The 27,498-nt window shown below is 57.0% G+C and overlaps 9 protein-coding genes across 9 annotated transcripts; 4 read left to right on the top strand and 5 right to left on the bottom strand.

Moving 5' to 3' along the window:
- Positions 1-447: 447 nt before the first annotated feature.
- CHGG_03450 (uncharacterized protein) lies at positions 448-1,096 on the bottom strand (the record flags this gene model as incomplete). The annotated part of the gene is made up of 2 exons (XM_001229965.1): positions 448-961; positions 1,071-1,096. 2 exons carry the CDS (start codon positions 1,094-1,096, stop codon positions 448-450), a joined length of 540 nt encoding a protein of 179 aa, XP_001229966.1.
- Positions 1,097-1,902: 806 nt separating this feature from the next.
- Positions 1,903-5,991, bottom strand: CHGG_03449 (uncharacterized protein; the record flags this gene model as incomplete). The annotated part of the gene is made up of 7 exons (XM_001229964.1): positions 1,903-1,924; positions 2,181-2,837; positions 2,904-3,970; positions 4,128-4,287; positions 4,977-5,186; positions 5,296-5,655; positions 5,762-5,991. 7 exons carry the CDS (start codon positions 5,989-5,991, stop codon positions 1,903-1,905), a joined length of 2,706 nt encoding a protein of 901 aa, XP_001229965.1.
- Positions 5,992-7,267: 1,276 nt separating this feature from the next.
- CHGG_03448 (uncharacterized protein) lies at positions 7,268-9,366 on the top strand (the record flags this gene model as incomplete). The annotated part of the gene is made up of 3 exons (XM_001229963.1): positions 7,268-7,558; positions 7,685-8,092; positions 8,149-9,366. The coding sequence occupies 3 exons, from the start codon at positions 7,268-7,270 to the stop codon at positions 9,364-9,366; spliced, it is 1,917 nt and encodes a 638-aa protein (XP_001229964.1).
- Positions 9,367-10,679: 1,313 nt separating this feature from the next.
- CHGG_03447 (uncharacterized protein) lies at positions 10,680-11,365 on the top strand (the record flags this gene model as incomplete). The annotated part of the gene is made up of 3 exons (XM_001229962.1): positions 10,680-10,851; positions 10,990-11,045; positions 11,126-11,365. 3 exons carry the CDS (start codon positions 10,680-10,682, stop codon positions 11,363-11,365), a joined length of 468 nt encoding a protein of 155 aa, XP_001229963.1.
- Positions 11,366-12,835: 1,470 nt separating this feature from the next.
- Positions 12,836-14,110, top strand: CHGG_03446 (uncharacterized protein; the record flags this gene model as incomplete). Its single annotated transcript, XM_001229961.1, has 1 exon — positions 12,836-14,110. The coding sequence occupies one exon, from the start codon at positions 12,836-12,838 to the stop codon at positions 14,108-14,110; it is 1,275 nt and encodes a 424-aa protein (XP_001229962.1).
- Positions 14,111-16,224: 2,114 nt separating this feature from the next.
- CHGG_03445 (uncharacterized protein) lies at positions 16,225-17,523 on the bottom strand (the record flags this gene model as incomplete). The annotated part of the gene is made up of 1 exon (XM_001229960.1): positions 16,225-17,523. The coding sequence occupies one exon, from the start codon at positions 17,521-17,523 to the stop codon at positions 16,225-16,227; it is 1,299 nt and encodes a 432-aa protein (XP_001229961.1).
- Positions 17,524-18,697: 1,174 nt separating this feature from the next.
- CHGG_03444 (uncharacterized protein) lies at positions 18,698-20,188 on the bottom strand (the record flags this gene model as incomplete). Its single annotated transcript, XM_001229959.1, has 1 exon — positions 18,698-20,188. One exon carries the CDS (start codon positions 20,186-20,188, stop codon positions 18,698-18,700), a length of 1,491 nt encoding a protein of 496 aa, XP_001229960.1.
- A 2,233-nt stretch (positions 20,189-22,421) lies between these two features.
- Positions 22,422-24,125, bottom strand: CHGG_03443 (uncharacterized protein; the record flags this gene model as incomplete). Its single annotated transcript, XM_001229958.1, has 4 exons — positions 22,422-22,633; positions 23,013-23,159; positions 23,262-23,619; positions 24,036-24,125. 4 exons carry the CDS (start codon positions 24,123-24,125, stop codon positions 22,422-22,424), a joined length of 807 nt encoding a protein of 268 aa, XP_001229959.1.
- Positions 24,126-24,662: 537 nt separating this feature from the next.
- On the top strand, positions 24,663-26,440 carry CHGG_03442 (uncharacterized protein; the record flags this gene model as incomplete). The annotated part of the gene is made up of 4 exons (XM_001229957.1): positions 24,663-24,917; positions 25,116-25,463; positions 25,556-26,305; positions 26,393-26,440. The coding sequence occupies 4 exons, from the start codon at positions 24,663-24,665 to the stop codon at positions 26,438-26,440; spliced, it is 1,401 nt and encodes a 466-aa protein (XP_001229958.1).
- Positions 26,441-27,498: the final 1,058 nt, after the last annotated feature.

Raw genomic sequence — 27,498 nt, 5'->3', positions numbered from 1 at the left:
TTCTGTTGCTTTGTGTGGGGAATGGGTGGGTGTTGTAATGCAACCATGACCGCTTGTCGTAGCTAAGATGTGTATCTTTCCTAATCTCTCAACTCATCCCGCCCCTACCTAACGTGGGATCGGGATTGAGAGATGGAGGGGGGCGTGGATTGCCGGCGACGGGGCAGCAGGCGCTGCAGTTGGAGGGGCCGGGGTTTTTGTCGACGGTTTTTAGGAGGGTGTTTAAGATGGTGGATCGGCCGTGGAAGATGCTGCCGTTGGGGATTTTGTTTGGGTTGGGGTTTGATACGAGCTCGGAGATTGCCATTTTGGGCATTGCCAGTATCCAGGCTGCTCAGGGCACGAGCATGTGGGTGATTCTGATCTTTCCGGCGTTGTTTACTGGTGAGTGCTCCCCCTATCTTGCCCCTGTCTGGACTCTGAGGTGGTGATGTTGACTGGCGGATCTCAGCTGGCATGTGTCTGCTGGACACCACCGACGGCGCGCTCATGATGGCGCTGTACACGTCCAAGGCATTCTCCCGGGACGTGGTGGCCATCCTCTACTACTCCATTGTCCTCACCGGCATCACCGTCTTCGTCTCGGCCTTCATCGGCATCATCCAGGTCTTGTCCTTGGTTAACCACGTCGCCGAACCGGACGGGAGCTTCTGGGAAGGCGTCGGCGCGATTGGAGACTACTACGACGTTATCGGTGGCTGCATCTGCGGAGTGTTCCTTCTCGTCGGCGTTGGCTCGGTGTTCGTTTACCGGCCCTGGAGAAGGCGGATGGATAAGAGGGCTGATCGACGGGTGGCCGCGAGCACGGAGCCTCACAGCCCTGACCCATTGCTCCCCGGAAATGAACCCCGGGTCCCTAGCTACGGGGCAGCAGACACAGAACCGCGAGATAAGAAGCCGGATGCCGTCACGGCGACACCGGTTTGAGCCCTCCGAGCCAAACGCCACGGAAAGACAGCCTCTACAAGTAGAGGGCCGTGATAATGCACTGACGCCTCCCGTCTCGACGCATTCCGGCGGGTTTCAGCTTCAACGACAGTGCACTTGGGTTCGCTACCCTCCGATTTAACCGAATCGATGCTTTACGAGCTGACATGTTTTGATAGAGCACTGCGTAGAATTCTCGAACAGCAAGAACAGACGTCGCAAAGCACTTCGTGTCCTAGACTTTGAATCCCCCGTGACTCTCGAGCTACCGCCCGTTGTTCTAGTATTCATCTTTATATCATCTGCTATAACCCATGATTGTGAGTATGGTGGTCGAGGGCTGCTTCAAACCTAGGTCAAGGCTACTCGTAACTGGGATGATACTAAAGGTCAAGCATAAAATACTGTTTAGCAGCTATATGGGAGGTGTCTCATTATGAAAGGCCCAGCAAGCGTAAGCCGTAGTTCCTGGGGTCGGGGGATCTTCCGCATCCCAACACCGGCGTGATGTACCGCCTTCACCTGGGTACCCGTGTCCTCGGCGGCATTCACGGGCTACCCCATACTTCCGATGAATGATGGCAATGCTGTAAAGGAGGAGGCTGGTTCATCGCCAACAAAGATTGCTAGTTTTGTCAACGAGACGGAGAAAGGAGTCGCTGAATAGCGTAGTGATAAACCCCTGACTGAGACTTACCTGTGGGGGTTGCTCTTTGGCCGAGACTCGGACACAAACCCGAAGACGGGAATCTGGGGCTGAACCGTCGCACATACACGCGGTGCAATGCGGTACAGGCCCATCGTAATCACCCATTAACTGGTGTTACCGGAGCTTTGCTGCAGTGGACACCTCTCATGTCAAAAGCGGTTCAGGTCAGACATTTCTTAGACAGTTCTCAGACATAACCCCCCCAATACTCCGAGTCGATCAAACACACGAACGACGTCTGAGCGAAGAAAAATTAAGTATTTCGATTAGAAGCCCCAAGTACCCCATCTATGTCCATCATCAAGTCAATATGTCACTAAGAAATTAGTGTGTTGTTGTTTGTTTCTGCCCCGGTCCGGCCGTCGTCAACCCCCGTGACACTAGCAATCTAAAACCCCGATGTTCTAAGTCCTCCATGCATATGATGGCTGATGCAAGCCGCGCCATCCCGGCCAGGCGTCAAGCCCCGCGGCTACGCTACCACCGCCACGAACAAAACAGGAAATAGTGCGTGATGTAGAAGTTGTACGCGTTGAGCACTAACAGCGGGATCGTGTGGTACCACGGGAACCCGGTCAGCAGGCGGTAGGTCACGGCGGCGATCACGCCCCCGACGGAGACGATGGTCCACAGCCAGCAGAGGATGCGCATGTTGCGGTACTTGTTGCTCTTGTGCGCCTTCTTGTCGCCCGACGCCGCCCACAACAGCTCGATGCCGAAGAGCCGGTCCTTGATAGCCGTTAGGTAGGCATACGACTGCACCACCATGATGTGCTGCACGTTGAAGCCGTACTTGGCTTTGGCCCAGAAGCGGAAGAGCAGCGAGCCGTAAATGATGGAGGGAATAGCGAAGGCCAGGTTGTAGTACTTGAACCACTCTGGACGGAAGAACAAAAGGAGCGTGCCCGGGATCGGCGAGATGAAGATGCCGAGCGAGACGGCCGAGTAGTAGAGGAGACCTGGAACGTCAGCGGAACGTTTCCCCCTGGTGTGAACGCCCAACTCACCACAGAGATAGCAGATCTTTTGCATGACCGTCAACTTGGACACCCAAAAATGCTTGGTGGTAAGCAGCGTAGTGCTGCCGCGCGCCCATCGCATCTGCTGCGAGAAGAAAGAGCGCGGAGTGTTGGGACAGATGCCCGTCGCCAAGCACAGCGGGACATACTTGACCTTCCAGCCGCGGTCGACAGCTCCAAACCTGCGCTTGTCAGCCCGCTACCCCCACAAACCCTCCCCAAAACAACAAAGGCACAAGCAAACTCACCCCGTATGCACATCCTCCGAAAACCCAATCTCCGCCGTCCCGCCCACCTCCTCCAGCGCCGCCCTCCGATACACCGCATTACTGCCCACACAAATCGACGCGCCCCACCGGTTCCGATTGACCTGCACGACGCGATAAAACAGCTCCTGCGTGGCGCCCGCCCCCTGCTCCACCCAGGTCTGATCGTCCGTGACACGAAAGTACTGCGGGCTCTGCACGATGGCCGTCTTGTCGTCCGCCAGGTGCTCCACCACCAGCTCGCGCAGGAAATCCGGCCGCGGACAGAAATCCGCGTCGAAGATGGCGAAGAACTCCCCCGCCGTGCGGCTGAACGCCCACCGCAGGTTGCCGGCCTTGCGCAGCCGCGGCCGGTCGTCCCGCACCAGGTAGTGGAAGCCGTAGCGGGCGGCGAGGGCGCGAACGGCGGGCTGGTCGCCGTCGTCGAGGACGTGAACTTGTAGTTTGGAGGCGGGCCAGTCCAGGCGGAGGATGTGGTTGTAGGTGTTCTGGAGGATTTCGAGGGGCTCCGAGCAGCAGGGGAGGTAGACGTCTACGGTGGGGGCGGTGGTGTCGGTGATGGGGTGCTGGGCGACGAGGGCTTGGTGCGCGGCGTAGTCCCAGTCGCGGCCGATGATGCCGACGAAGTAGGAGATGATGAGGTAGATGTTGAGGAAGCCGACGAAGACGCCGTACCACGAGAAGATGGGCGAGCTGACGGCGAAGAGCCACATGCCGGCCGAGAGGGTCAGGAAGGAGAAGACGCCGAAGATGTAGAGTGGGATGCGGTTGGTGCTGATGTATTCGAGCTTCTCCTTGTCGGTTGGGCCCGTCGGGAAGACGAGGCCCGGCTCCTCGATGGGGCAGTAGGTCCGCCGGAATGCGCCGTAGCTGCGTTTGAAGGGGTTGCGGCTCTTCTTGGGGCTAGCTGTTGCTGCTGCTGCCGTGGAGCCCCCCTTTTCCGGGTTTGAAGCGGCAACAGCAGCATCCATATCTGAGCCGGAGGCATGACCCGCCTTCTCGTTTATCTCTCCAAGTCTCGTAACAGGTGTCTGGCTGTTGGTTAGTATCTGATGACATTTACAGCGCTTCACTACTTACAATAACATCACCTCCATTTCGCCTTGCCCTCGGTACAACTGGCAGTGGCCGCGCTGGAGCAGGGGTGGGTGCTTCCTTGATGGTGGATTAGTCTTGTGAGGAGGACTGGAACATCAGGTTACATACAAGTGATGTCCTTGAATCAGTAGCGGGCGACGAGGCCTGGGAAGGGTCCCTGAAGGGATCGCGAGTACCACCGCTCGATGGGTTACTCTGCTGGGAACCCGGGGTCCCAGGCCGGGAGGGATGGAGGGTAGCCATCCGGAGCAGGTATCCGATGGTTCTTCTAGACAGTAGCAGGTATGTTGTTTGCTATCCCAAGTGCGCGTCACTGGAGTCCGCCGGCGGGACACGGGGAGGAGAGTACAGAGGCTTTGACATGTCCGCCATATATGGAGCCGATGGTTCGGTCAACACTTGGTAAATCACCAGTCGGTAATGGCAAGTTGCGGTGACGTCGTTTCGGTGGCACGTCGGCGCAAGCTGCACAACGATCTGCCCGAGAGAAAAGTAACCATCGAATTTGCGTGCGGGGGTGGTTCAACCTGCTATCTCTGAATAGGAAAGATGATCGTCAAGCCGAGATATCCAAGATCTTGTCCGCCGGGGTGGAAGCTCGGGCTCAGTCTGACCGAGGAGGATGCCCGAACCACCCGCCTGCTTGCCGCCCCCTAGGATCAAGGTGAAAATAAAAAAAAAGAAAATGTCCGATGCAGTCTAGTCTTGTCTGTACACCCTTCCAAATGCATGTACCCTTTCCCCAGATTAGGATAGGCGGCCAGCCGCAATTCAACATTTGATCAAAGGAAAACCACCAGGGCAGCAACACTTCCGCTGATCGACAAGCCCGATAACCACGGCAGATAGAGGCTCCTTGTGGCCGAGGAGGGGGCCGCCGACGGAGCAGAATCCGCGGTCGGAACAGGCGCCATGCTGAGGGTTGGGGCAGGTCCGAGCAGCACATTCGCATCGTACCTCGCTGAGGAGAAGGTGACGTTTCCTTCTGCATGGTAACCCTCGGTACCCCACCCGATGAGTCCCATGTTCGATCCGGGGGAGACCAAGCCATTCCGCCACAGGTACTGAAGGAGCGGCGATATATCAGCCGCGAAGCTTGTCTCGTTGGATTGCGCGGCCCAGGTGAAGACTGACGTGCCTCTCTGGTTCTTTCCCAGGTACAAGGTACTGAGACGGATTCATGTTCGTTAGCAACATTGAACCTCTCAGGGGCTCTGTCATTTTGACAAGGCGTGCGCACAACCCATCCCGAGTTCCTGACTCAGATAAGACTTACAAGTCGACGTGACCCACGGTCAACTTCGCCCGATACGATTCGGTCCCCTCATAGCCCAATGGCTGGGCGTAGCCAACCCTGCCCAGCCAGACCATAATTTCGGTCTCCGCCTCTGTCTCCCGCAGAGAGTTTTGTGGGATGCGGTCAGCGAAGATATCGAAAGCGGCATTCGCCGAGGCGTCCAGCCTCGCCAAGCCGGGCGCGTCGATACCGGGCACAGACCGCGATGTCGATCCAGGGCCCATGGCCCACTGGGCTGAGAGTGTCAGGGCCGAGATGTTGGACAGGGGTACGGGGAGGACAGGGTCTGAGAACTTGACGTGGGGGTACGAGTGGACGGACCCGGGGTCCGACGACCACCTCCAGGTCACGTCGAAGGTCGGCGGTGAATCCTGGATCTGGTCTCCTCTCCCCCGTTAGCCTGGGCGGTAAGCGCGGTGGGGAAGGTGTATAGCCGATCACGAACCGCGATGCAGGAGAACCCTTTGCTATCCGCGTTCCAAGCGTTCGGGACGTCTGCCGCCGGGTTAGCCCTTCTAGTGGCCGCGCGACTAAACAACGAGCCGGTGTCTTACATGTCAAACTGGTGCCAGGGGTGTCGTAACTGCCATTGTTACATAACCTGCCATCGTACGCGCTTTTGGCAGCTTGAGCCCACAGGGCAATAACAGAAAGTACAATAATCGGGGACCGCATGCTGGGCGACTTGTTGCGCGGTGCTGGAGATGGCATGAAAGGAAGCCCGGGAATTGCAATGGTTACTCCGCCGGCTCTTCATTGATAAAGCCTCAATTTTCCTCTATTGTGTGGCTTCTTGCGCCTCACCTTTGAGATCGCCTCGGAAGCTGGCGCAGCGCCGAGTGCTTCTTCGTGGCGGGTTGCTGGGGTAATCCGGGTCGGACAAGAGGCAAAGCACACCCTTCGGGTTGGCGAGCCGGTGGGCGTTTTTGTGCGAGGTGCTAGAGTGACACACCGCGGTGGCCGCACGCCACCTACGTAGGTGTGTTAATAGGGGCTCGAGGTTTGAGACGAGGTCCAACAGCTGTCACGTCGAGCGGAAGCTTCCGCTTACACCGCGCTGAGCTGCATTGGCCAAGGCTCGTCGTGTTAGAGCTGTTTCGTCGCCAGGGTCTACAGATAAAACCCCGAGCAAATCTTCAATGGCGCGCTGATCCACGCCATAACCGTTGTACAAACAGCAACAGATGCCAAGTCCGAACCGGGGTTCCCTGCCGGAGATCGACCCGGCGCGACCGGTTGAGGCTCAACATGCTCGCGCCGCGACTTGATCGACAGACGCAAGATATCCAACCTTCCATCTCGAGATGAAATGTCTGTTGCGCGATGAGCCGTGGCGCAACAGTCGGGCCTTTACGTTTCTCATTCCCCACTGTCTTGTTGTGTGTCGGCACTGTCGGGTGCTTGCGTTTCATGGCGGCGACTTACCTGTCAACGCTGGCACCAAGATGGGAATGCGTCGTCAGCTGGATGAGAATCCCAGGAATTCCGATTGAACCGCAAAGCTAGATAGCATGAAGGTGGCTTAGATTCCTTGCCCAAGGAAAGACCTCGCATACGGGAGTGTCAAGTTGCGCGACGTGGCGGTGACGGCCGGTCTAGTCCTCGGCTGCCAAGGAAGCTCCCGTCGGCGGTCGGGGCTGGGCGAAGATTGTGATAGTGCGGAAGGAGGTCTCAGCTTACGATGTGAAGTGCGTACGACGAACATGTGGTGCTCCTAGCCAGCACAGAAGCTGAGAAAAAAGTTGGCAGACTGGGCATAGCACGGCCATGCGGTCTCGGGGCTGTCGGTTGCCGTCCCGAGGGGGTATTATATACCCTCACCCCTTCAACCGAAGCGAGCCTCCACCGGAGCACTGTTTTCCCCCAAAGCAGCCTTGTTTCACCGACCACGAGAAGGGAGAGACCCGAGAAAGTAGACCAGATACCCGACACTGAGACCCCGAGGCCAGCCATGGACAACTCGCCTGATTTTCAGCAGTCGGTGCCGGCCACCCCCTCGATGGGCGGCCCTTTAAGCAGGTCCTTTCCGAGCTCTCATTCCATTGCATCCACAGTCAGTCCTGGAATTTCAACACCGAACTCGTGGTCAGGAAATGACTGGATCCGTGGCACACCCGATACCTCGCCGCCCAGCTCGGGAGTTGGTTCCCCGGAGCTCCAGGCCAAGCGGCTGTCAGAAGACAGCAGTGTCTCTTCCGTGGACGAGTCCATCGATAGCCGGTCTCGACCCGCCGCGAAGAGTGTATGTTTCGTTGGCGCAGGATTTGTCGGTATGGCCAAGCCTAGTCCCTCTCGATGCGGCGTATAAGTGAATAACAGTTAAACAGGCGGCCCGACTGCTGCTGTGATTGCCTACCACAACCCACAGGTCCTGGTGAACGTCGTCGATTTGAACGAGCAACGCATAGCCGCGTGGAACTCGGCGCACCTACCCATCCACGAGGATGGTCTGCTGAAGGTGGTGCGCGTTGGCAGAGATGGCACCCGCGACGCCATTGTCACTCTGCCCGGATTTTCTCGTCCAGTCAAGCTCAAAGCGCGGAAGCCGAACCTCGTGTTCTCTACCAAGGTCGTAGACGCCATCTCCGAAGCGGACATTATCTTCATCTGCGTCAACACGCCCACCAAGATGCAAGGGCTGGGTGCCGGGTCCATGGCCGATGTTAGTGCGGTCGAGAGCGCCTCGCGCACGGTTGCTAAGCACGCCAAAGAAGGGGCCATCGTCGTGGAGAAGAGCACAGTACCATGCGGTACAGCTCGCATGATCCAGGACATAGTGCGTACCGTCTCCGAGGGACACAACCATGACAGTTCCATGCTGACCTTGACCAGCTGCACCATGAGCGTCCCGAGAGCAGATTCGAAGTCCTATCGAACCCCGAATTCCTCGCCGAAGGCACCGCTGTCGAGAATCTCATGCACCCGGACCGAATCCTCATCGGGAGCACAAGAAGCCTTGCCGGTTTCCAAGCAGCGGCCATTCTGAAGGACGTCTACGCGACGTGGGTGCCCACCGCCCGCATTGTCACCGTCAACACATTTAGCAGCGAGCTTGCCAAGCTCGTGGCAAACACCATGCTCGCCCAACGCATCAGCAGCATCAACGCAGTGAGTGCCATGTGCGAGGAGATTGGCTTGGGTGCCGACGTGGACGACGTGAGCCTCGCCATCGGCAAGGACCTGAGGCTGGGGTCCAAGTTCTTGCAAGCCGGCGTCGGGTTTGGGGGCTCGTGCTTCGAGAAGGACATCCTCAACCTCGCATACCTTGCCCGGGAGCTGCACCTCGACGTGGTGGCCGAGTATTGGCTGGCGGTTCTCAAGATCAACGAAGACCAGCGTCAGCGTTTCGCACGCAACGTCGTCCGAGAGCTGAACGGGTCTCTCCGGGGGAAGAAGATCGCGGTGCTGGGCTTTGCCTTCAAGGACGGGACCAACGACACGCGAAACAGCATAGCGGTCCACATCATCAAGGACCTTGCGTCGGAGATGCCGCGGGAAATCGCCGTGTTTGACCCGGGCTGCGCTACCGCTGATATTATTGACGAAATCCAGCGGATGGGGCTGAGCGCCTCACAGATGGAGAGGGTCAGGATTTGCTCGAGCTGGCGGGAATGTGTTCAGGAAGCTAGTGCCGCTTGTATTCTGACGCAATGGAAGCAATTCCGTGGGCGCCAGTTGGGGAACGCTGGGGCCGCTGTGGGTAAGACGGCAAAGCCAGATCGAGCCGGATTCGCAGCCCATGCTCTAGACGCCTGCCTGAGCGAGAGAGGCATCATGGATCTGGAGAAGCTGTCGCAGCAAGCGGTGTCAACGCTTTCAGACGACCCTCTTGGACGGCTCAACCCGCTGGTGCCATGCTCGGCAGATTGCGAAAATTGCAGTCTTGGTCAAAGTAGGATGCAGGACCAGGAGGCAGTGAACTGGGTCGAAGTCGCCGGGATGATGCAAGAACCGCGGTGGGTGTTTGATGGGCGTAATGTGGTCAACCACGTCGAGCTTCAGGGTTTAGGATTCAGAGTGAGGGGGATTGGAAAGGGCTTCCATTCCTGAGCAGTGGCGTGTTGATATGATTTCTGCTTTCTTCGGATTTCGCTAAGGTACCTACCTAGAGACGGAAGGGCGTTTGGCGTTCAGATATAAGGGACGGGGTCGATGAGGAGCCGTACACATTGAACTCCGGCCTGATACCGCGTAATTATTCGTACATAATCTGTTTATAAGGAACTGGATAATTTTCAACAAATGAGGGTGCTGCGGGTAGCGGTTTTGCACGCAGCTTGGCAAGAATACAGATATGCAGAGCAGGGTGACCGGCATACCTTCTTCTTGTGATATTTTCGTCAACGCTCTTGTTTTTGGCGCCCGAGTTTTGTGACTGACCAAGCATGTTGCGAAATCTTGAATGGTTCGGATACCATGCTAACCAACGCTGGATAGGTAGTAGCTCGGTAGGTAGTCAACGACGGAAATTGCCATTTCCAATAGAGCTAGCTACCTTACCTACCTAGTGGTCAATGTCATGTTGGTCGGGTGTTAGTGTAAGCACAGCGTGGTGCGCTCAAGCGTTCCCAAATTTGGCAGTTACACAATCAGAGAACCGACGCCGAGCTCCATCTCAAACGGAGATGCCCGCTGCCACGCCATTAGATTCTGCATGTCACCTCTTGCACGGATATTCGTGGAAGTCAATAACTCGACAACTGCTCGGTGGCGCGGGGAAAAAACAGGAGAGGCGGGCGGCCTGACGACTGGAATGATTTGTGGTCTCAGTTTATTTGTTTGTGCCACAGTTCGGGCGGTCGCGGTCGGGAAGCGGCTTGGTGGTCCAGCGCCCGATAGCTTATCGGGCACAATGCTTAGCCCTAACAGTCCCGAGTCTGCTGCACCGCATTCACCCACTGGGCCACTCTAAACCCACGAATGCTGCCGCCGCCGCCGCCGCTTGCTTGGCAACCCCTTTGCCAACATTTATCGCGATGCGCGTTACGGGTTGCACCAGCGCATCCCCGTAACCCTCACTTTTTGGACGACTGGTCGAATCCACCAAGCGTCCCCGTTCCACCGATGCATCACGGAACCACCAAAATAGCGGCCTTGCACATCGCCTTTCGCCTTTTGCCTTTCGTATTTCCCCTTTGAGCGCCCCTCGGCCTCTCGTCCCCAACGGTTACACCCTTCTTAAGTTTGTGTCCCGGTGTGGAAAAGGCATGTCTGCGGACCGCTTCCGATTACGTCGCAGCTAGGCCGCGGCCGCACCCAAGTCTTGCTCTCCTTGTGCGACGGTCGAAGCAATCCTTCCAAGGAAGTGAGCACGCGACTCTTTTTCCAAGGAGATGCTTAGCAAGCTTGACAAGGTGACCAAGATGGCCTCAGAGCCTCGCTCACTCGCAAGAGAAGTGGTGGCGAGCTTGCGTAACTTGGGTGACTCGGCAGCTCGGCGGACTCACCTCGGTCAGCGATTGCCGTCCGGTTTGCCCTCTGCCAAGGTCCCGATGACGCTACATGATGATCCCGGTGGGTCGAACCGGATGACGGGTTCGTGTTAAGCCTTGTCTAGCTGAGCAACCACCAAGTGGCAAGTTGGACGGCGCCGGACTAGGCCGCGGTTGAACTCATCATCTGAACGGTCAACGGTTTTCGTGTCGGTGACTGGGAACAGCATCGAGGCGACAGGCGACCATGCGGCTCTTCTTAGCTGCAGAAAGAAGCGAAGAAATGGTTACATCCCGGTTAGTTGTGGCCGCTGCCGCCAGCCAGACCGAGCTGTGTCCTCACAACCGTATATTCTCCTTCGCCAAGTTCCACGGAGTTGCCCGGTGATCGATACGTGGTGCCTGGGCAAGGCTTAACGGCGGAACGTGGAGGCGGCAAGCACTCATCGATAAACCATATGCGAGCGGCCGATGGCTGTGCCCCTCGATTCGTCCTCCCCATAGCTGCCAAAAACCGGGACCAGTCAACGAGCCAGATGACGTTGTCGCCATCCCCACCTGAGACTCAGCCTCGACACATTCGCCAGAATCTCCCACGCAGGTGGCTGCCCGAATGACTTGCATTGCCGTTGCTGCATGCAGCACAACAAGGGGCTTATGGGCTGGCGAGCTGGCTGCATGCATGCCGGCTCCGAACCGGTCGCCCCTCGTCTTGATACTGGCCTGTAACAATTAGGCGGCCAAGGCCGGAGTTAGCGGCTGCGTTTCGTGCTCCGTCGCTGTCGGCTTGGCAAGCGCCCCCACAAGACAAGTGACAAGTTGAAGCTTTGAAGCAACACGCAACCAACAGGCAACCCGCGTGGCACAGCAGCATGAGGCGTGAGGTATGGCAATGGCTCGGTGAGAAGGACATACGGGGTACATGGTCCGATCAAGGAATGCAACCCCTCTTGTGCAGACGTTGCCCGGTCGGAGAGCGCCGTAAATGTTTGTTTGTTGCTCCGATCATGATTGCGGAGCATGGATGTTGACGGGGTGCATTCGGGTTCGACCACATCGGGCCTGGTTGGTCCTTGGTCCCTTACTATTTTTGCGAGCATGGTTTGTTTCGTGCTCTCGGCTCCAACCCGCTGGGCGTGCCGTAGACGCCGCATCGCTTGTGGGTTACCTCACCCTGAGTTCCGTTTCACGTCCCCCACCAACGACTGACAGACATGACGCTGGCAGCAGGAGGGCTCAGTCGTTGGCTGAATGACGAAGAGGAAGACAGGGAAGAGCGGGAACATCACAGGACCCTTGCTTTTCCGGCCCTCCACACCCACCATCCACCTATCAGGGTCACCCGCCCAGCTCAGCCTTTCTCAATGATGTCTTATTGGCTTTTAGCACCCACACCCACCCACTTGCGATGCAGGTGGTTTCTGCGCCCACCCCCGGGTCCAAAGAAGGCGGCCACTATGGAAACCGGAGAATGGCCATGCTGTGCCAGGTTGGACGGCATCTTCAGCTTTAGCGCAGACATCGACCGTGAGGAGGGGGTGTCGACGGAGAGCACGAGATGCTGCCAAGCATGCAAGGATGCGCAAGAGCCGACCCGGGGGGCAACCCTCCCTTCCCAACACAGGCTCACGTTCCATTCCCATATAACAAGAAACGGCCGCCCGCCCTTGGGTCGTCGGCCCCGGTTGTTAACCGTCTTATTCAACCCACAAGAAGCCGGTTCTGAGTAGTAACAACTGTCACCGTCCAACCCGCCCTCAAACACGGTCTCTTACAAGCACTGCCATACCCGAGTCGAGAGAAGGCAATATATCTGGCCGCGGACCCCGTCCCTGCCACCAAACCACCCGCCCGACTGTCTTCGATGTCCTCATGTCGTTGAACAATATCAGACGACACTCTGACTGTCTTGTCTCGGATACGGCCGACTGACACCGAACTTGAGTCTGCCCGCCGTCCCCGTGGACACCACGGTTTCCTACAAGGACGCCGCTTGAAGGCCATTCTATTCCCCCTTTCACTTCACTGCCCACCAGACAACTTAGCCCCTTCTTCTTCTCTTTTGCAGAGCACCCAACACCGGCAAGATGTGTCTCACCAAGGTCTACTACAACACCTACTCGGACGGGGCCCAGGACATCACCGAGAAGGTCCACCCCTGCAAGGACGGTAGAAATTGCACCCGTCCTGACGTGCGCACGTATGACCGCAAGTTCCCCTTCAGCAAGCTCGGTGAGGCCGAGCCCGAGTCACAGCGAAGCCTGTCGGAGCGCCAGCCGACCCCTTACTTCTCGGGCCACACACCTCGCGGCTCCAAGTCCCCGTCCCCCTCCGGTAGACGTGACTCGGGAGTCTACATGAGCGGCGCCAACACGAGCAGCAAACGCTACGACTACAGCGACCCGTACGGCGACAGCTATGATACCTACGGCTACTCCTCCCGCCGCGACCCCCGCGACCGCTACGATCGCCCCGACCGCAACCGCGACCGCGAGCGTGAACCCCGTCTCAAGCGCTCCTCCACCGCCCCTCACATCATATACATGGACCGCGAGCGGGACCGCGACGCCGACCGCGACGGCAAGTCTTCGCGCTCTCGCTCCCGCTCCGGCAGCCGCGACATCCCCCTCGGCCTCGTCCCCCTAGCGGACGAATACGGCCGCCGCCGCCGCCACTCCTCCTCCTCCCGCTCGCGCGAGCGCGACGGCGGCAGCGACCCCAGCCACTCCGGCCTCTACTACACGGGCAGCTCGCGGCGCCGCACCGACGACCCGCATGGGTACATCCTGCACAACGACGACGACGAGCGGCGGCGGCAGCGGCGCGAGCAGAAGCGCCGCCTCTCCACCTCCAGCTACATCGAGCCCTCCACCACTTCCGGCACCACCATCGGCGACCCCTACGCTGTCGGCGGCGCCCCCTACCTCCCCCGCCGCGCATCCACCATCGTCCACCACAGCGACGGCTCCATCTCCACCGGCGCCGGCACCGGCTCCTCCGGCCGCAAGCAGTTGCGCTGGGACGACCAGGTGCGTGCCGAGCGCGAGCGCCACAACGCCGAGATCGCAAACCGCCCCTACCCGGGCGAGGTCAAGGGCATCTTGAAGCATACTGACTCGATGGGGGGGAAGGGCAAGGGCAAGGGCCGCGAGGTGGAGGATATTGCGGGTCTGAGGCGGGCCATTGAACGGATGGAGATTCCGCGTAGCAGTACGGGAGAGCGGGGCCGGGACCGTGAGCCGCGCGGTCGGAGGGGGGAGTGGGATTGGGGTTCGAGTGGGAGGTATGGGGCGGAGGAGTTGGAGGATGGGAGGCGCAAGCGCAGCAGGGGGTATGGTGGTGATGAACTGTACCGGTATTGAGGACGGGGAGTATTGTGAGGGGGTTGGTGGTGCATGTTGATGAGGTGATGGTGCATGGGGGATGGAGTTGATGGTTACACACATGGCGGGGGCTTGGCTTTGGTGTTTGGGGCATTGTTTTTGTTTTGTCTTTTTGTTGCTCGGGGGTTGCGAGGTCGGAGATTCTTCGTCGTGCGACGGCGGACCACCGTCAGAACACATGTGCCACTCCCGGCTTTCGGGATACGCATTTTTTTTCCTTTGTCATATTATGATACGACGCAATGAGAATGGATCATTTACTGCATCGCTATGGTAACCAGATTTGAGTTGGTGTTGGGAAGGGTCCCCAAGTCCACTCATCCACGTCCCTAACCCCTAACCCCATACTCCCTCCCTCTTTTTCTCTCCACGCTCACTCACCACCTCCAACCCCAACACCACCAACTCACCCAAAACAAAACCACCTCCTAGCCGGCCAAACCCCCAAAACAGGCCCTCCCCTGCCCATAAACAACCCACCCACCCCAACCTTAACCACCCCCACCCCGCCCACGACCATGACCACGGCCACAACCCCCGACCCCAAACCTTCCCTCATCAAAACGAACTAACTAACTAACAAACATGCGGCCCAGCGGCGCATGTGCCAGACCTGTGTCTCGGGAGCGGCCCAACAAGCCAGCCCAGATCAGCCGGCCGGGCAGCGGCCCGATACACAGACCCCCAACACAGAGATAGATCCCCGTGAGTTTTACTCGTGTCTTGCCTTGCCTTGCCGTGTAGGTAGCAGGTAGGTAGGGAGGTAGCAAGGTTGCTTCCCCCCTGGACTGAGCCACGCATGCGCCGCGGTACCTGAGCTGGGGAGGATGGGGGATCGGGGATGGGTGGCTTTGGTGGGGCGGTGGCGGTGGGGGGGTTGCCGGTGCTCTCTTCGTAGGTATGTACACAGTAGGTAGTCTGCTGGGAGACGGTGCAAAGTGCATGTTTGGCCCCGTTCGTCGCATCAGGTTAGGCAGGGAAGGGGGGCGTGGGATATCTGCCATGCCCAGACAAACAACATTGTGCCCGTCTGCGTGGGTGGTACTTACCACGCTGGGGGATGTCAAGAACGAAACAGGGGGCCGGGCAGCAGCACCACTGCAGCGGCAGGGATGCAGGGACACAAAGGCAAAAAACTCGGAGTTGGGCATCAGATCGTGCGGCGGCGGCGGCGTGTGGGCGGCCCGGGACGGCGGGTTTCGGGGCGGGTTGGCGGCGGTGGAGATCTGTGTGGGTTTCGCCTTGCGCGGAGGCGGCGCAACATCGCCCATGCAACCCAGCAGCCTGTCCGCGAGGGAGCGCAGGCGATTTTTGGATCGATTAACTATTAGAACCAGAGGAGACAGGCGCAAAAAGGGGGTGAGGTGGGTAACAGATAGATAGTGGGGGAAGGGCAGACAACAACGCAATATGTGCGCGGCAACACGCTATAGACACTAATTGGTATCTGATATCCAACAGCAGAAAGTATTAAACGAGGTATAAGCCCAAATCCAGCTCTAAACACCACCCTGAGATCATGTCGAAGACCCTGCCTATTGTCACGAACGCCGAAGCCCGCCGTTTCCAAGTCATGAGACAGCAGGATCAGGACCATTATCATACACGCCATTACAAACAATTATATACGAGAAGAAAGTCGTGGAATTCACAGGAGTGTTGGAGGACGCTGCGGCGGGGGCGGATGCAGGCAGCGGAGAAACCCGTCTGAGCGGGTTTTGGAGGTGGGTGAGAGGGAGCACCCTCGTCAATGCAGACACTGGTCTGCCGTGGTTGGTAGAGAGTCGTCGCCCGGCTGTCTTGGGGAGAGAAAGTTGGTGACGGTATGTTGCGAGAAGTCCGATGTTGGGATGCCGATAATGAAGGGGGTTGTAGTTTCACAACATGGTCGTGGTTGAGCACAGCAAGAATGAGTTGTCCCAAAATGGAGATTATGGGAAGACCGATCGCAGGGTGAACCTCGCAGGGCCAAAAGGGGTTGGATGTGTTGTCAAAATGTCTCGGGCGATCTTCGGGCTGCTCTGTAGCCGCTGTCTTGGGCGGGTTGGTACAAAAGGGGCGCTTCGACTCAGGTGCTAGCAGGTCGGCGACGATCATGGCTGTTCGCAGAGACCGAGATCCACGAGCAAATCACCCGCGTGGACATCGATGCCTCCGGCATGCTTGTCCTCAAACCCGAAGCCGAGGAAGACGATATCGTCGAGGTAACCGTGGTAGTTGACGCCGCGGTCCTTCCAGTTGGCCGACGTGACGTACATCATGTCGGTCCGCCGGCCTTTGTGATGCTTACGCCCGCTGATCCAAAGGGGCTTCTTGGAGATTCCGTACAACTCATAGGGGGCGCGCTGTTGGAAGAGCATCACGTAAGGGTCGTATTCGCTGTGATAGTCGTAGTACGTCTTGTGCTGGATGATGGTCATGATGTAGGTGTTACCGTCGTGCGCTTCGCACTTCTTGTCGGCGCGGTTACACAGCGTAATCTTCAGCGAGTTGGTCGCCTGGTGAATCGACTCGAGCTCAGCGGGTAGCTTAGGGAGGTAACGCTGCAAGCACTTCTCGTCGGGTTTGGCGGTCTTGGTCGCAAGCTCTGGCCCCGTGCTTCCGTCGCGCTCAAGCTTCGCATACCCCCGCTTCGGGTAAGCATCGTAGTGTACGTGCATCTCGTTATCCTTGTCCCAGAAGACGAAGTAGTTCTTCTCCATGGGGAAAAACGGCGGGGGTCGCACGATCTCGGTCCCGTCCTCGAAATCGGTGTTGGTCATCAACTCGTACTCCCAGTCGACCATCTTTCGGAAATCCCGGATGAATTGGCCAAAGCAGGTGTGGCCACCGTTCGAGCCGTAGATTGTTAGTGGGTTTTGAGGCCCAAAGAAGACGCGGGCGTCATGGGGCCCGACCGCCAGGTTGTAAAGCGAGAGATTATCCACGCACTTGCCGCCCGGCGACGGCTGGTAGGGCATCGGTCGCACATAGTCGATGCACATCAGTACGCCGTTGATGAACTGGGCAACGCATCCGAACTCGTACGCCTCATTGGCGGGCGTATCGCTATTGGCATCAGTATAGAGCTGGCCGACAACATGCCATGTGTTGTTGATCTTCTGGTGCGGGATGATATTGGGGTTGAAGACGTCCCTGCCGAAGTTGATGTCGAAGAACCTGCCGTCGGTCGAGGATGCCGAGAAAATCTCGTAGTGTGTCTCGTTGGCGGTCAGCTTCGGCTTGCGGTGAAGACCGGTCACGGCCGGGGTGTTCGCATCGTTGTTGAGCAGGGCGCCGACGTGGGAGCGCACGTAATCGGCGCGCGAGTGCCACAGAGCGACACTAAGCAACAGCAGGACCACCAAAGGCCCGACCACAAGGGTCAGGCGCTTCAGATCCCTCACGATCATGGTCGACGGCGGGGGGAGGGGTGGTCGGTGTTCGGGAGTTGGCTTCGTTCGAGACGGGGGGCCAAGCGAGAGACGGAAGTAACACTGCACAACTCGACTTCAGCCGTGGTCACTGCGAACCTCGCATCGTCAATGTTGGATCGGGCGGTCGGGAAGGAAAAGGAGATAACGCGAGTCGAGATCCAGAGAAAAAGCCCCCAAAGATTCCAACGCTAGTTCACTTTGGCGCTAGTGCCAAGCCAGCGTCAGCGAAGCTTGAGCAAACTTAAAATGGGTGGTGGGGGCGGGATCCCGTCAGCGGGCCATCAGCGCAAATCCGCGGAGATCTGACAGGGCAGAGAACGATGGGGATCCGGGTGAGGAGGGAAAGGGGGGGTTTTGACCTCGTACCTTGAGGGGGCTCTAAAATGGCAAATGCTGGTTACGGGAGATCATTGCCACAATTCGGCATCCAGAACTCTTCATTCCCATCGGCGGCATATGCTTGAAATCGCAGGGTTACCGTTTCCGGGAGCCCCTGAGGGCGGCGATATTCTGGATCCGTGGGGCCGGATGAGAAAATTGGCAACAAAAATTGGGACCAGCAGCAGTGAGACAAGCTGGACCCTGGCCCATTCCAGACCACCTGTGCGAGCCCGTCCCTCTGGCCCACTAAGCCGGATTCAGCCCCGCATTCAGGGGCAAGGCCGCACGCACTCTCTGGGGTTAGCCTCGGTGATTGGTTGATCTCAACACCGCAGAACACGGAGGAGGGAAACGAACGAGGCGAAACAGCGCAGCAACCAAGAACGGCACGAGTTGCATGGTGATGCGTGGAAGGCTCGTTTTCATCTTGGATAAATGGGATGCACTGAGAACCTTGGCTGTAAACATTGGTACCTAGATACTTGGGAAAATGCCACCGTCGCCATGTTAAAAAAAAATAAAAAAAAAAAGGCAGTAATTCTTTTGCAGAAGTAAGGAAACGCGTCGTTTTACATCTCGCGCGGCGCCAAGTCGGGCCTGGTGACTTATCTAACCTCTTTTTGTATGTTTGTCATCGATGCCATTAAACACGTATATATTTCGTGCGCAGTAAATGCTCCGGGGAAACTGCCCCAATCACACACATGACATGCCCAAATATGTCCAAAATCTGTCCAAGCAAACGAGCGCCGTAGCAAACTCCGCGATATCATGCCGGCAGCCTTGCCGGCCGGGATGCTGAAGTCGTTTTGTACAACCATTGCGGGAACCGCACGCTGGGCTCGTCAAACGCCCTCGTAACCACCTCCGCCAGGTAAAATGTGACGGGAAGCAGGATCAGATGAGGTACCAGAAATGCTACCTCAAGCCCCAACGGCCCTGACTTGGGCAACGGAAAGAGGTTTATCCACTGGGGGATGTTGAGGAAGCGCGAGTCCTTGGGCCACCCCACCGCCGCGTACAGCCGATCGCCGAGTGTCCAGAGCACTGGGCCGTGGACGAGATACAGCGAAAAAGAAATCCGGCCGAGGTACTGACAAAATCGCGTCTCAAAGAAACGTTTAAGCCAGGAGATGTGGGGCGTCGAAATGACGAGGAACATGGCGGCCCAGAAGAGAAAGAACCACTTGACGTCGGAGACGGCCTGGGGCTTTAAAAACGAGAGCAGATACCATCCCGGGTTCCGCGCCAAATCCTCCGCCCCGCTGCCGTTGGCCGGGCAGCCCCCCAGGTAAAGCGAGACGGCGAACAAGGTATAGAAGATGGTGGTTTTGTGAGGGCGGAATCGGTCGAAAAAGGCCGGCAGGTCATCCTTCGCAGCCAGGTGGTCCAGGTCGTTGAGCATCATGCCCGCGGAGAACAGGGCGCAGTACCAGCCGTCGACGATGTACATGAAGTAGAAGATCAGGCCAGCCTCGCACCACAGCCGGGCATTCCTACTGCATTTCGAGAAGGCGAGAAGCGAGGTGTAGATGACGATGGAGCCCTTGAACTCGACAGGGATCGACCAGAGGTGGAAGTTGTAGCTGAGCCAGCCGATCGGGCCGTTGTTGAAGACAAAACTGAAGTTCTTGATCTCGGCATACCAATCCCACGCCGCCTGGAGGTAGTTGCCCTTGGCCGAAAGGCCGTCGATCCAGATCCCAAAAGCATGAACAAAGGTCATGTAGATGAAGGTAGTACATAGGATGGGGATGTAGAGCCGTAACCATCGCCTAAACAGCGCCGAGGCGATGTTGTCGGCCAGCTTGGCCTGCTCGCCGGCGTGGATGAGGCTTATGGGCTTGGCGGACAGAACATAGCCGGAGATAACAAAAAATGAAGCGACAGCGAAATGGCCACCGTGGAAGAAGTTGCGGATTATCGGTAATGTGACGAAATAGTGATTGCCTTTGAAGCCGAAGCTCGCTTCCAAGGATGCGAGTTGGGGGGGCACGTGGGCCCAGAGTTCGTGGTGGTGCCAGTAGACCAGAAAGGCGGCGAATCCTCTGAGGCCATCGAGATATGCCGTCGGCCTGAGCTTCTCGGGTTGACTACCAGCAGGCTTGGATGACCATGGTGAGAGCACACGGATGAGACCGGAGGATCCGGAGGATGCCAGCCATGAGGCGATGGCGACCATGTCGGAGGAAGGGGGACCAGAGCCCAACAGCTCGTCGTCCCGTTTCGGCTCAATTGTCCCTTCCAGGTCACTCGGCATCGTAGATCTCAACGTCGCCGACTCAAGAGAAAGAGGGCTCGAGATGGGCAGACGTTGAGGATGAGCGTGACTGACGGGCCTTCAAATCAGGGATTCTTCCCCCAGTGGGCCGAACAGACCGTTGCAGCCAGTGGCCCAGGGGGAACCTCAAAAGGGAAAAGGGGCTTTTGTCGCCCCCACAGATTTCCCTGGTCTGTGCTGTCTGCTGCGCCTCGCAAACAGTGTCAACCAGTGAAGAAGCGAACCTGGGCGCTGCCCGATTGGCCTTGGCTGGATCAAATTCAATATTTTGGACTTGGCAAAAAGAGTGCTGCACTGCGCCTTTTGCGATAACTATTTTTCAAGCCGAACGCTGGGACTTGAATGGCGGGTGTGGTGTTGTGTTATGTGACGCGGCGAAACGAAGAGTCTGAGCTGATGAAAGCGGGAGGATGAGAATCCAATCAAACGGCAGCCTGGCAGCCTGCGGACGTTGAGAGAACCCGTTCCAGAAGGCACGCGACGTGAATCAGTCCCACGCGATGCCAAGACCTTTTGGCCCACGCCCAAGAACGCACAACTCAGCAATTTTGCCAATGCACCTCTGTGAACCAAACAACAGCTTCAAGACCCCCAACCCAAGATGTTGAACCGGCAACCGGCACGCCTTCGGATAACCGGCCCTTTGGCGTGCCACTCGGAATTTTCCAGTTAGTCTGCTCCGAGTTCTTCCTGCCTTCGGCAGGCTGTCTCGGCCCGGGCGCCACCAGCAGGTGCTCATGAACTTGTATGGGAACGCTCAAATCTGCCCTTGCAGCAGACGCCAGAGAGCGCAATCCAACCTCAAGTCGTAAATCCACCGTAACGAAACACCGAGCTCCAAGAGCTTGGCTTTTTGTGCCATCGTGTCTTCAGCCTTGTTGTTCAACTTCAGTGCCCGGCATCCCAGTTCTCACATGCCGTCCGACGTTACGCGCCGATCCTGTCGCTTCTCTCTTCCGAAACGGCAAGTTGGCTGCCGATAGTGTAACATGAGATTCCCAGTGCCGGTTGACGGCCCCAGATCCCCGTCCTGCCCACTTGTCTGCGGGAAAACAAGCTTCTTGTTGCTTCCAACTCCCCACTTACCGCTTTCGACCAGGATCGGCCCCTCACGATCCTGGGCCGGGACGGAGTGATGGCGTTTTCAGCACACGACCGAACAACACTACGATACTAGAGACACTCCCCTCGGGTTTGAAGGTTCTAGGATACCCCTTCCACGGCCCGGCCGACGCTTCAAAGCTTGTGACACTCATATCCCCTATGCTGGCCGAGATCCTGGGGGATTGCTGCCGAGTCGTATCGTCGCAGTTTCCTCGGTGACTAAGGTTTTGTGTGTGCCTTTAAATGCTCTTCCTGTGAACCCATCCCCACATCTTCGCAGCGTCCTGAGAGCAGGAGCAAATATAGAATACTTGGACACGCTTGCCACGCTGAAGTTCCTGGCCTTTTACTCATCAACTCTTATCTCCCTGCTCGCAGCGTCTCCGTCGAGCTTGCAACAAGCCAAAGAGCCGCGTGTTGACACATAAAAGACTCTATTAATCTTGCCAGTCTATACTATTTTATTCCGGTCACCCCCCAAACCCCAGCATTTTGTCTCGACCGCTGTGGAACAATATGATTGTCAGAAGCCCTGACCGGCTTCCGACAATCTAAACGGGCCAAAGCTTCCCCCGGAACATTGACAGATCCGGAAAAGAAAGTTACATAACTATCAAATCTCGAAAAACAAAGTTGCGACACGAACTCCGGCAACGACTTCAAGACAGACTCACTTTGGCAGAACTAAACCTACCTAGTTGGCTCTCGCGGGTTCCCCCGGTTTTACTCGGCCCATTATCGAGCAAAGCCGGGTCGTTAATCTCATCATGATAAAGGCCGACTCGACTTGGGACATAATTCACACTGAGGACGAAGCCATCACAGATATGGACGTTGAGGCACGCACACTATCAACTTCTTCATCCCATCACACTACCGCCTCGTCATGGCGACGGGCGTAAGAATCAGCCAGCCACACAGGCAGAACCGACCGCCCACTATCACCCCTTAGGGACAGCTCCTTAACTTCGACCACACCATCCGAGCATTGACTCATCCTGCCACCACGTCGGCTGTGGATATATAATTGGGACAAGAATAAGCCAAAAGAAAGGTTGGGATTGGGGTGGTGAGGAACTGCGGCGGCATTGAGAGCCAACACAGAAATTCACCCCGAGACGGTTGTGTTGCCGGTTCCAGCTTTGGTAACAGCCCTCCCCACCGTGACCGGAGCCGCTCCTGCATGGTGGACTTCCGCCCGGTGGGTTTCCGCAATGGCAAGGGAGTGGTCCGCAACAGGGTCCGCGGCGCGGATATGCATGCCCGCCTGTGGAACGTTAACCTTGACGCGAAGGATCCGAGCGGTGACATGGCACATCCCTAGAAGGCGGAGAAGTGTAGAAGACTCCGACAGCCACGAGGGAATGAACGGGTACGTGGTCATGAATTCCGAAGAGTTATCAAAGGGCAATGAGACCGGGTTCCTTAAACGAGGTACAAATATGTAAGAATTAGTATAATAAAATATCTATCAAAAACATATGAATAACTAACTAAGGTACCGAGATAGTCATTATATAACTAAGCACTTTATTAGTTAACCCACTTTCGTATTCTAGTCGTCTAGTACTACTCGAACACTAGTACTAGTCTAGTAAGGGCTTACTCGCGCAGCACTAATGAGTGTAGTTCTAATTCCGAACCCTGCTTGGGGCTTTACCTGATTAATACCTTGGACGGACAACTCACGATTGCTCACTCTCAATTATTGCCTCCACCCTTGCGGATGCTTCACAAGCCCTTCCGGCGGCTCCTTTCCCACACTCCAACTCCAACTGGGTCATCCCAGTGGCAGCAACCGCCCTCTCTCCGCCGTCAAGCCGCACGGTCTGGCGCACAGTGATCACTACGACGAGACTCATATGATTAACATAAACCAACCCAGCTGTCCATCGACGACCATTCAACACTTTCATCAACCACCTCACAAACACGTACAGCCACTCACCATTCTCAGGCCACTCCGCATCCACCTCATACCAAAACCCGGGGTCATCGCAACTCTTGGTCATCTCGTCTGAACTCGGGTCATAAAGCTGCTTGCACGCGACAACAACCTCGGGAGTACCCGAGTAAGTGGCAGACAAGTTCTCCCAGCGGTAGCCCGAGGCTGCGTTGCCGCGCGAGTAGGTCAGGTCCCAGTACCCGTACTGTGAGTCTGTGGTGTCTGTGCCCTCGGTTCCAGTTAGCGGGTGGGCTGAGGCGGTTGCCGCGAGGAGGCCGAGGCTGAGGATGGGATGATGTTGGTGCATGATGGGAATTCTGCCCTGGGCCGGGTGCCGCCTGGCCGGGTGCTGTGGCGGGTGCTGTTGTCACTGTTGACAGTTGTGGTGTGAGAGATGCAAGGGATGCCGTGAGGGCTGCGGTTTGCACGGTGGAGACCAGACCGTGGTTGGGGGGTTGAGGGGAAACTCGGGCAGTTTTTAGACGGGGCCAGCGGCTTGAACGTGAAACGTTGCGCCATATGTGGCCGCATCGAGACGGTTCGTAGGCAATATGCGCGCGGTTCATCCGTGTTGGCTATAGGCTGTAGTGAGCTCCGGCGGGTATGGACTTCTTTTTTCTTGACAAAGTTGACTCCGCCATTGATTCCAGTAACAACAACGCAACCAACACAGACGAGGGTACTTCGTGTCTCAAGCGAGGTTAACTCATCGACTGGCAGTTTCCGCGTCTACGACTCCACATTTCACAGTGAGAAAGGCGGCACCATGACACCTACCCAGGTGGCGCTTGGTGCACTTAAGGTGGCACGACGCGAAGCGGGTCGAACGGCGCAGCTGTGGCGCGGCGGCGCAGGAGTGGGCGGCATTGCGGCAAGGCTTGCTTGGAATCTTGGAAAGGAACCTGCAGATCAGCATCAAGAGCAACCCTAACCCGTTAGAAACAGCAAGGCAAAACCAAACAAACCACACACTGCTCTTTGATCACGTGAAGAGAGAGAAAATCCATGGCCAGCGTTCGTGTTTTGCACCCTCTTCCCGCAGCGAAAGGCAGCAGCATCGCGCGCACCCCTCTCTTCGTCCTGATTCTTTCTTAAAGTGCTTGAGAAACCCCTGGTTACCTGATTTTTCTCTGAACGTTGCTCTTCAACTTGCTTGCGCCGCCGACAAAAAAGGTGGTCTCAAAGCCGCGGTCCTTCCTTCCCGACGTCTGCCATTACCGAAACCCACTCAGGCTCTGCTGCAGAGCCCAACCCGCCTTAACCCTAATCCGGCTTGTTCTCCTTTCCATCCTGGGATCCTGGCAACCTGGCAACCCAGCAAACAAACCATCTCTTCGCCCCTTGAACATCGCCCCTTACGTCGCCTCTCACATCGCCAGTGCTTTTAACATTTAAACCGCCATCATGAGCCGATACGATGGACCAGAGGCTGTTGAGCGGGATCCTACCCAGCCATACGCTGCTGCTTTACAATCATGGGAAAACTCTGTCCGCGATAGGCATGCGATCGAGCAGAACCTTCACATGAGCTACGTGGATTTGCTTCGCCGCTATCGAGAGAAATGTGACGAGTGCGACCGCGAGAAGCGCAACGCTATGATTTGGGAAAAAGAACAGCGCATGTCTGAGAGAGAGTTGAATGGTCTCAAGGTTGCTGTCGTAAGTCCCCACAAGTTCTCAAGTCCCTGCCCGCCGCCCCCCTAGGATCCAGGGCCCGTTCCATCCCGGACCCCCCCGCGTCCCGAGTCCCGGGGTTGAGATGATGTCCGTGTCTGGACCCTGCAGCCAACGCAGCCCCCACGGGTCGGATCGATCTCGCATCCTGCCATTTCCCATCATATTAGTAACACCATCCAGGAAGCTTCCCCCTTTGCCTTTGTCGTTGTTGACGGGGATGGGGCTGTCTTTCGGGAGGACCTTATTGCCCGTGGGGAGGAGGGCGGCGGACAAGCTGCTCACGAGCTGCATCAACAACTTAAGGCTTACTTCCACGAAAACCCACAACTCTCCAACATCGACAGCATTTTTGTGCACGTCGTCCTTAGTGTCGAGGGACTCTCCCGGGCTCTTCATGCTTCCGGTACTCTCCCTGTTACCGACTATGCCGCCTTGAACCAAGTTTGCCCGCGGATTCGCCCGCGCCCAGCCTCTTTTCACCTTCACCGATGTTGGCTACGGCAAAGGAACAGGCTGATCATAAAGTGCGTAAGCTCTTTGAACTCATGGAGAAGAACATCCAGTGCAAGTGCCTCATCTTGGCTGGCTGTCACGATAACGGTTACGCTACATTCCTCGAGTCGTTCCGCGGCAACCACAAGATCTGCCTGCTGGAAACGACCCCTCCCGCTGCCGACTTCAGGAAGTTTACCTTCAAGCGCGTTGCCTTCCCTTCGGTCTTCCGCTCGGAGCCCATACCGTCCAAGCCGGCTGCCCTCTCGGCATACACAGCGCCGCCGGTGGTGTCTCCGGCATACACTGGGCCCAGAACCTCGCCGCCACCACTATTCAGCCCCATCGGAAATGGGATGAACAGCTTGCCTAGCCCGGCAGCCACCGTGTCCCCTAAGCCTGCCCCGGCTCCGATTGCCGTGAGCAAGCCTGAAGCCCAGTCCACCAACAGCTATGCCACCGTGGGGCGAAGCACCGCCCCCTTGACTATCAACATTGCGAGCCAGAAGAAGCCAGCTTCGACCCGTCCCTTTTATATGCTCAACGGCAATAACGAGCGCGTGGATGTCCCTCTAGGCAAGCCCGATATTAATGCTGTCAAGGCGCTGGAAGAGCGGAGGCAGATGAGCGGCATGAATCTTTGCAACCGCTACCATTTGGCTAACAACTGCAAAAACACCAACTGCAATTTCTATCACGGCGAGCGCTTGACGCCCGCCCAGCTGCTTGCTCTGCGCCATAAGACTCGAAACCTAGTCTGTGGCTCTGGCCACCATTGCCGCGAGGTTACGTGCAACCTCGGCCATCACTGCGCCAACGCCGGGTCGTGTTACTTTGGTGACGATTGTCGTTTCTCCGAGATGCACGGCATGGATACTGTATGTTTTTCCTTTTTTTTTTTTTTTTTTTTTTTTTTTTTTTTTTTTTTCGACTCTACAAAGAAGCCTTTCTAACCCCGTGTACAGACTCCCACGCTTAAGGTTTACGAGGATGGTAGCCGCGAGCTCATCTAGACTTAGAACCACTTCCGAGTTTGATAAGAGAATTATCGAGTTGGTAGCGAGATGGTAAGCCATGTTGTTGATTTAGTTGCGTATGCGCTGCCCCCGGGTTGCGGCAACATTTAAGAGTTTAGCGGTCTCGGGTTTTCGGATCTTGAGCGGGGGCGGAGCGAGCATGTTTTGTTGGGGTTTTACGATGCGATGCATCTTTATCTGATGTTGCGCCATACGCTCATTACCTGTTTTCAAGTTTACCTCGAGTCTGGCCAGATTGATATTAGCACGCAATGCGGCAATCTTTAGTTATCAGTTTCACATCCTTAAATTTACGGACGATGTTGATGGAGCTAAAGAACTTCCATGTGGTTAAGGAGAGCAACCGTGAGTCGGGCAGCCATTGCCAACCGGCGGCTGGCCAAAGAAATGGGGTTAGTTAATGATAATTGTGGGTGAGGTGTTGCTGATATCAATACATCTTCCCTCCCTCTCCGGAGGCCCTCAACAAACAAAACAACCTAAACCAACCTCCCAAACACCCTCGTGAACCACCCCCCCTCCCCATCCAACACCTCCCTCCGAAACTGACAATGTACAAAATACAGCACATGAAAAAAAATCCACACCTGCTCCCCCACCCCCCGACGCACCACCATCCTTTCCCCGACCTCCCCGCGCAACCACCCCAACCGATCCCGCCACGCCTCTTCCCTTTTCTCTTCCCCCCCCCCATGCCTGCTGGCGACGATGCCCCCACAATCACCACCCAGCATCCCTGCTATGCTTCCACGCCCTGACCATGACCACGAGGTAACGTGAAGAGGAAGGTGATGAGGAGTCGGCGATTGACCCGCCCAACACCTTGCGTAGTCGTAAACGACCGCGGGTAAGCCGCCTCTCGCAGGGCAGGACGTAGAGATGGCAGGATGCTACGACGACGGATTCACACAGGCGATGGCGGGGTCGACCACCTCATCATGGCTCCGGAGCTGCCTGATGGTCGACAGTTTCTTGAGGAATCGGGCCCTGGTGGAGGGTCTGCTCCTAGCTGTCCCGCACACCCCTCCAAGGGA

This window comes from Chaetomium globosum, genomic scaffold (assembly GCF_000143365.1).
Source record: "Chaetomium globosum CBS 148.51 scaffold_2 genomic scaffold, whole genome shotgun sequence".
Lineage (NCBI taxonomy): Eukaryota > Fungi > Ascomycota > Sordariomycetes > Sordariales > Chaetomiaceae > Chaetomium > Chaetomium globosum.
The sequence above is the reverse complement of the archived record's forward strand: the minus strand, read 5'-3'. Positions and strand labels throughout refer to the sequence as shown.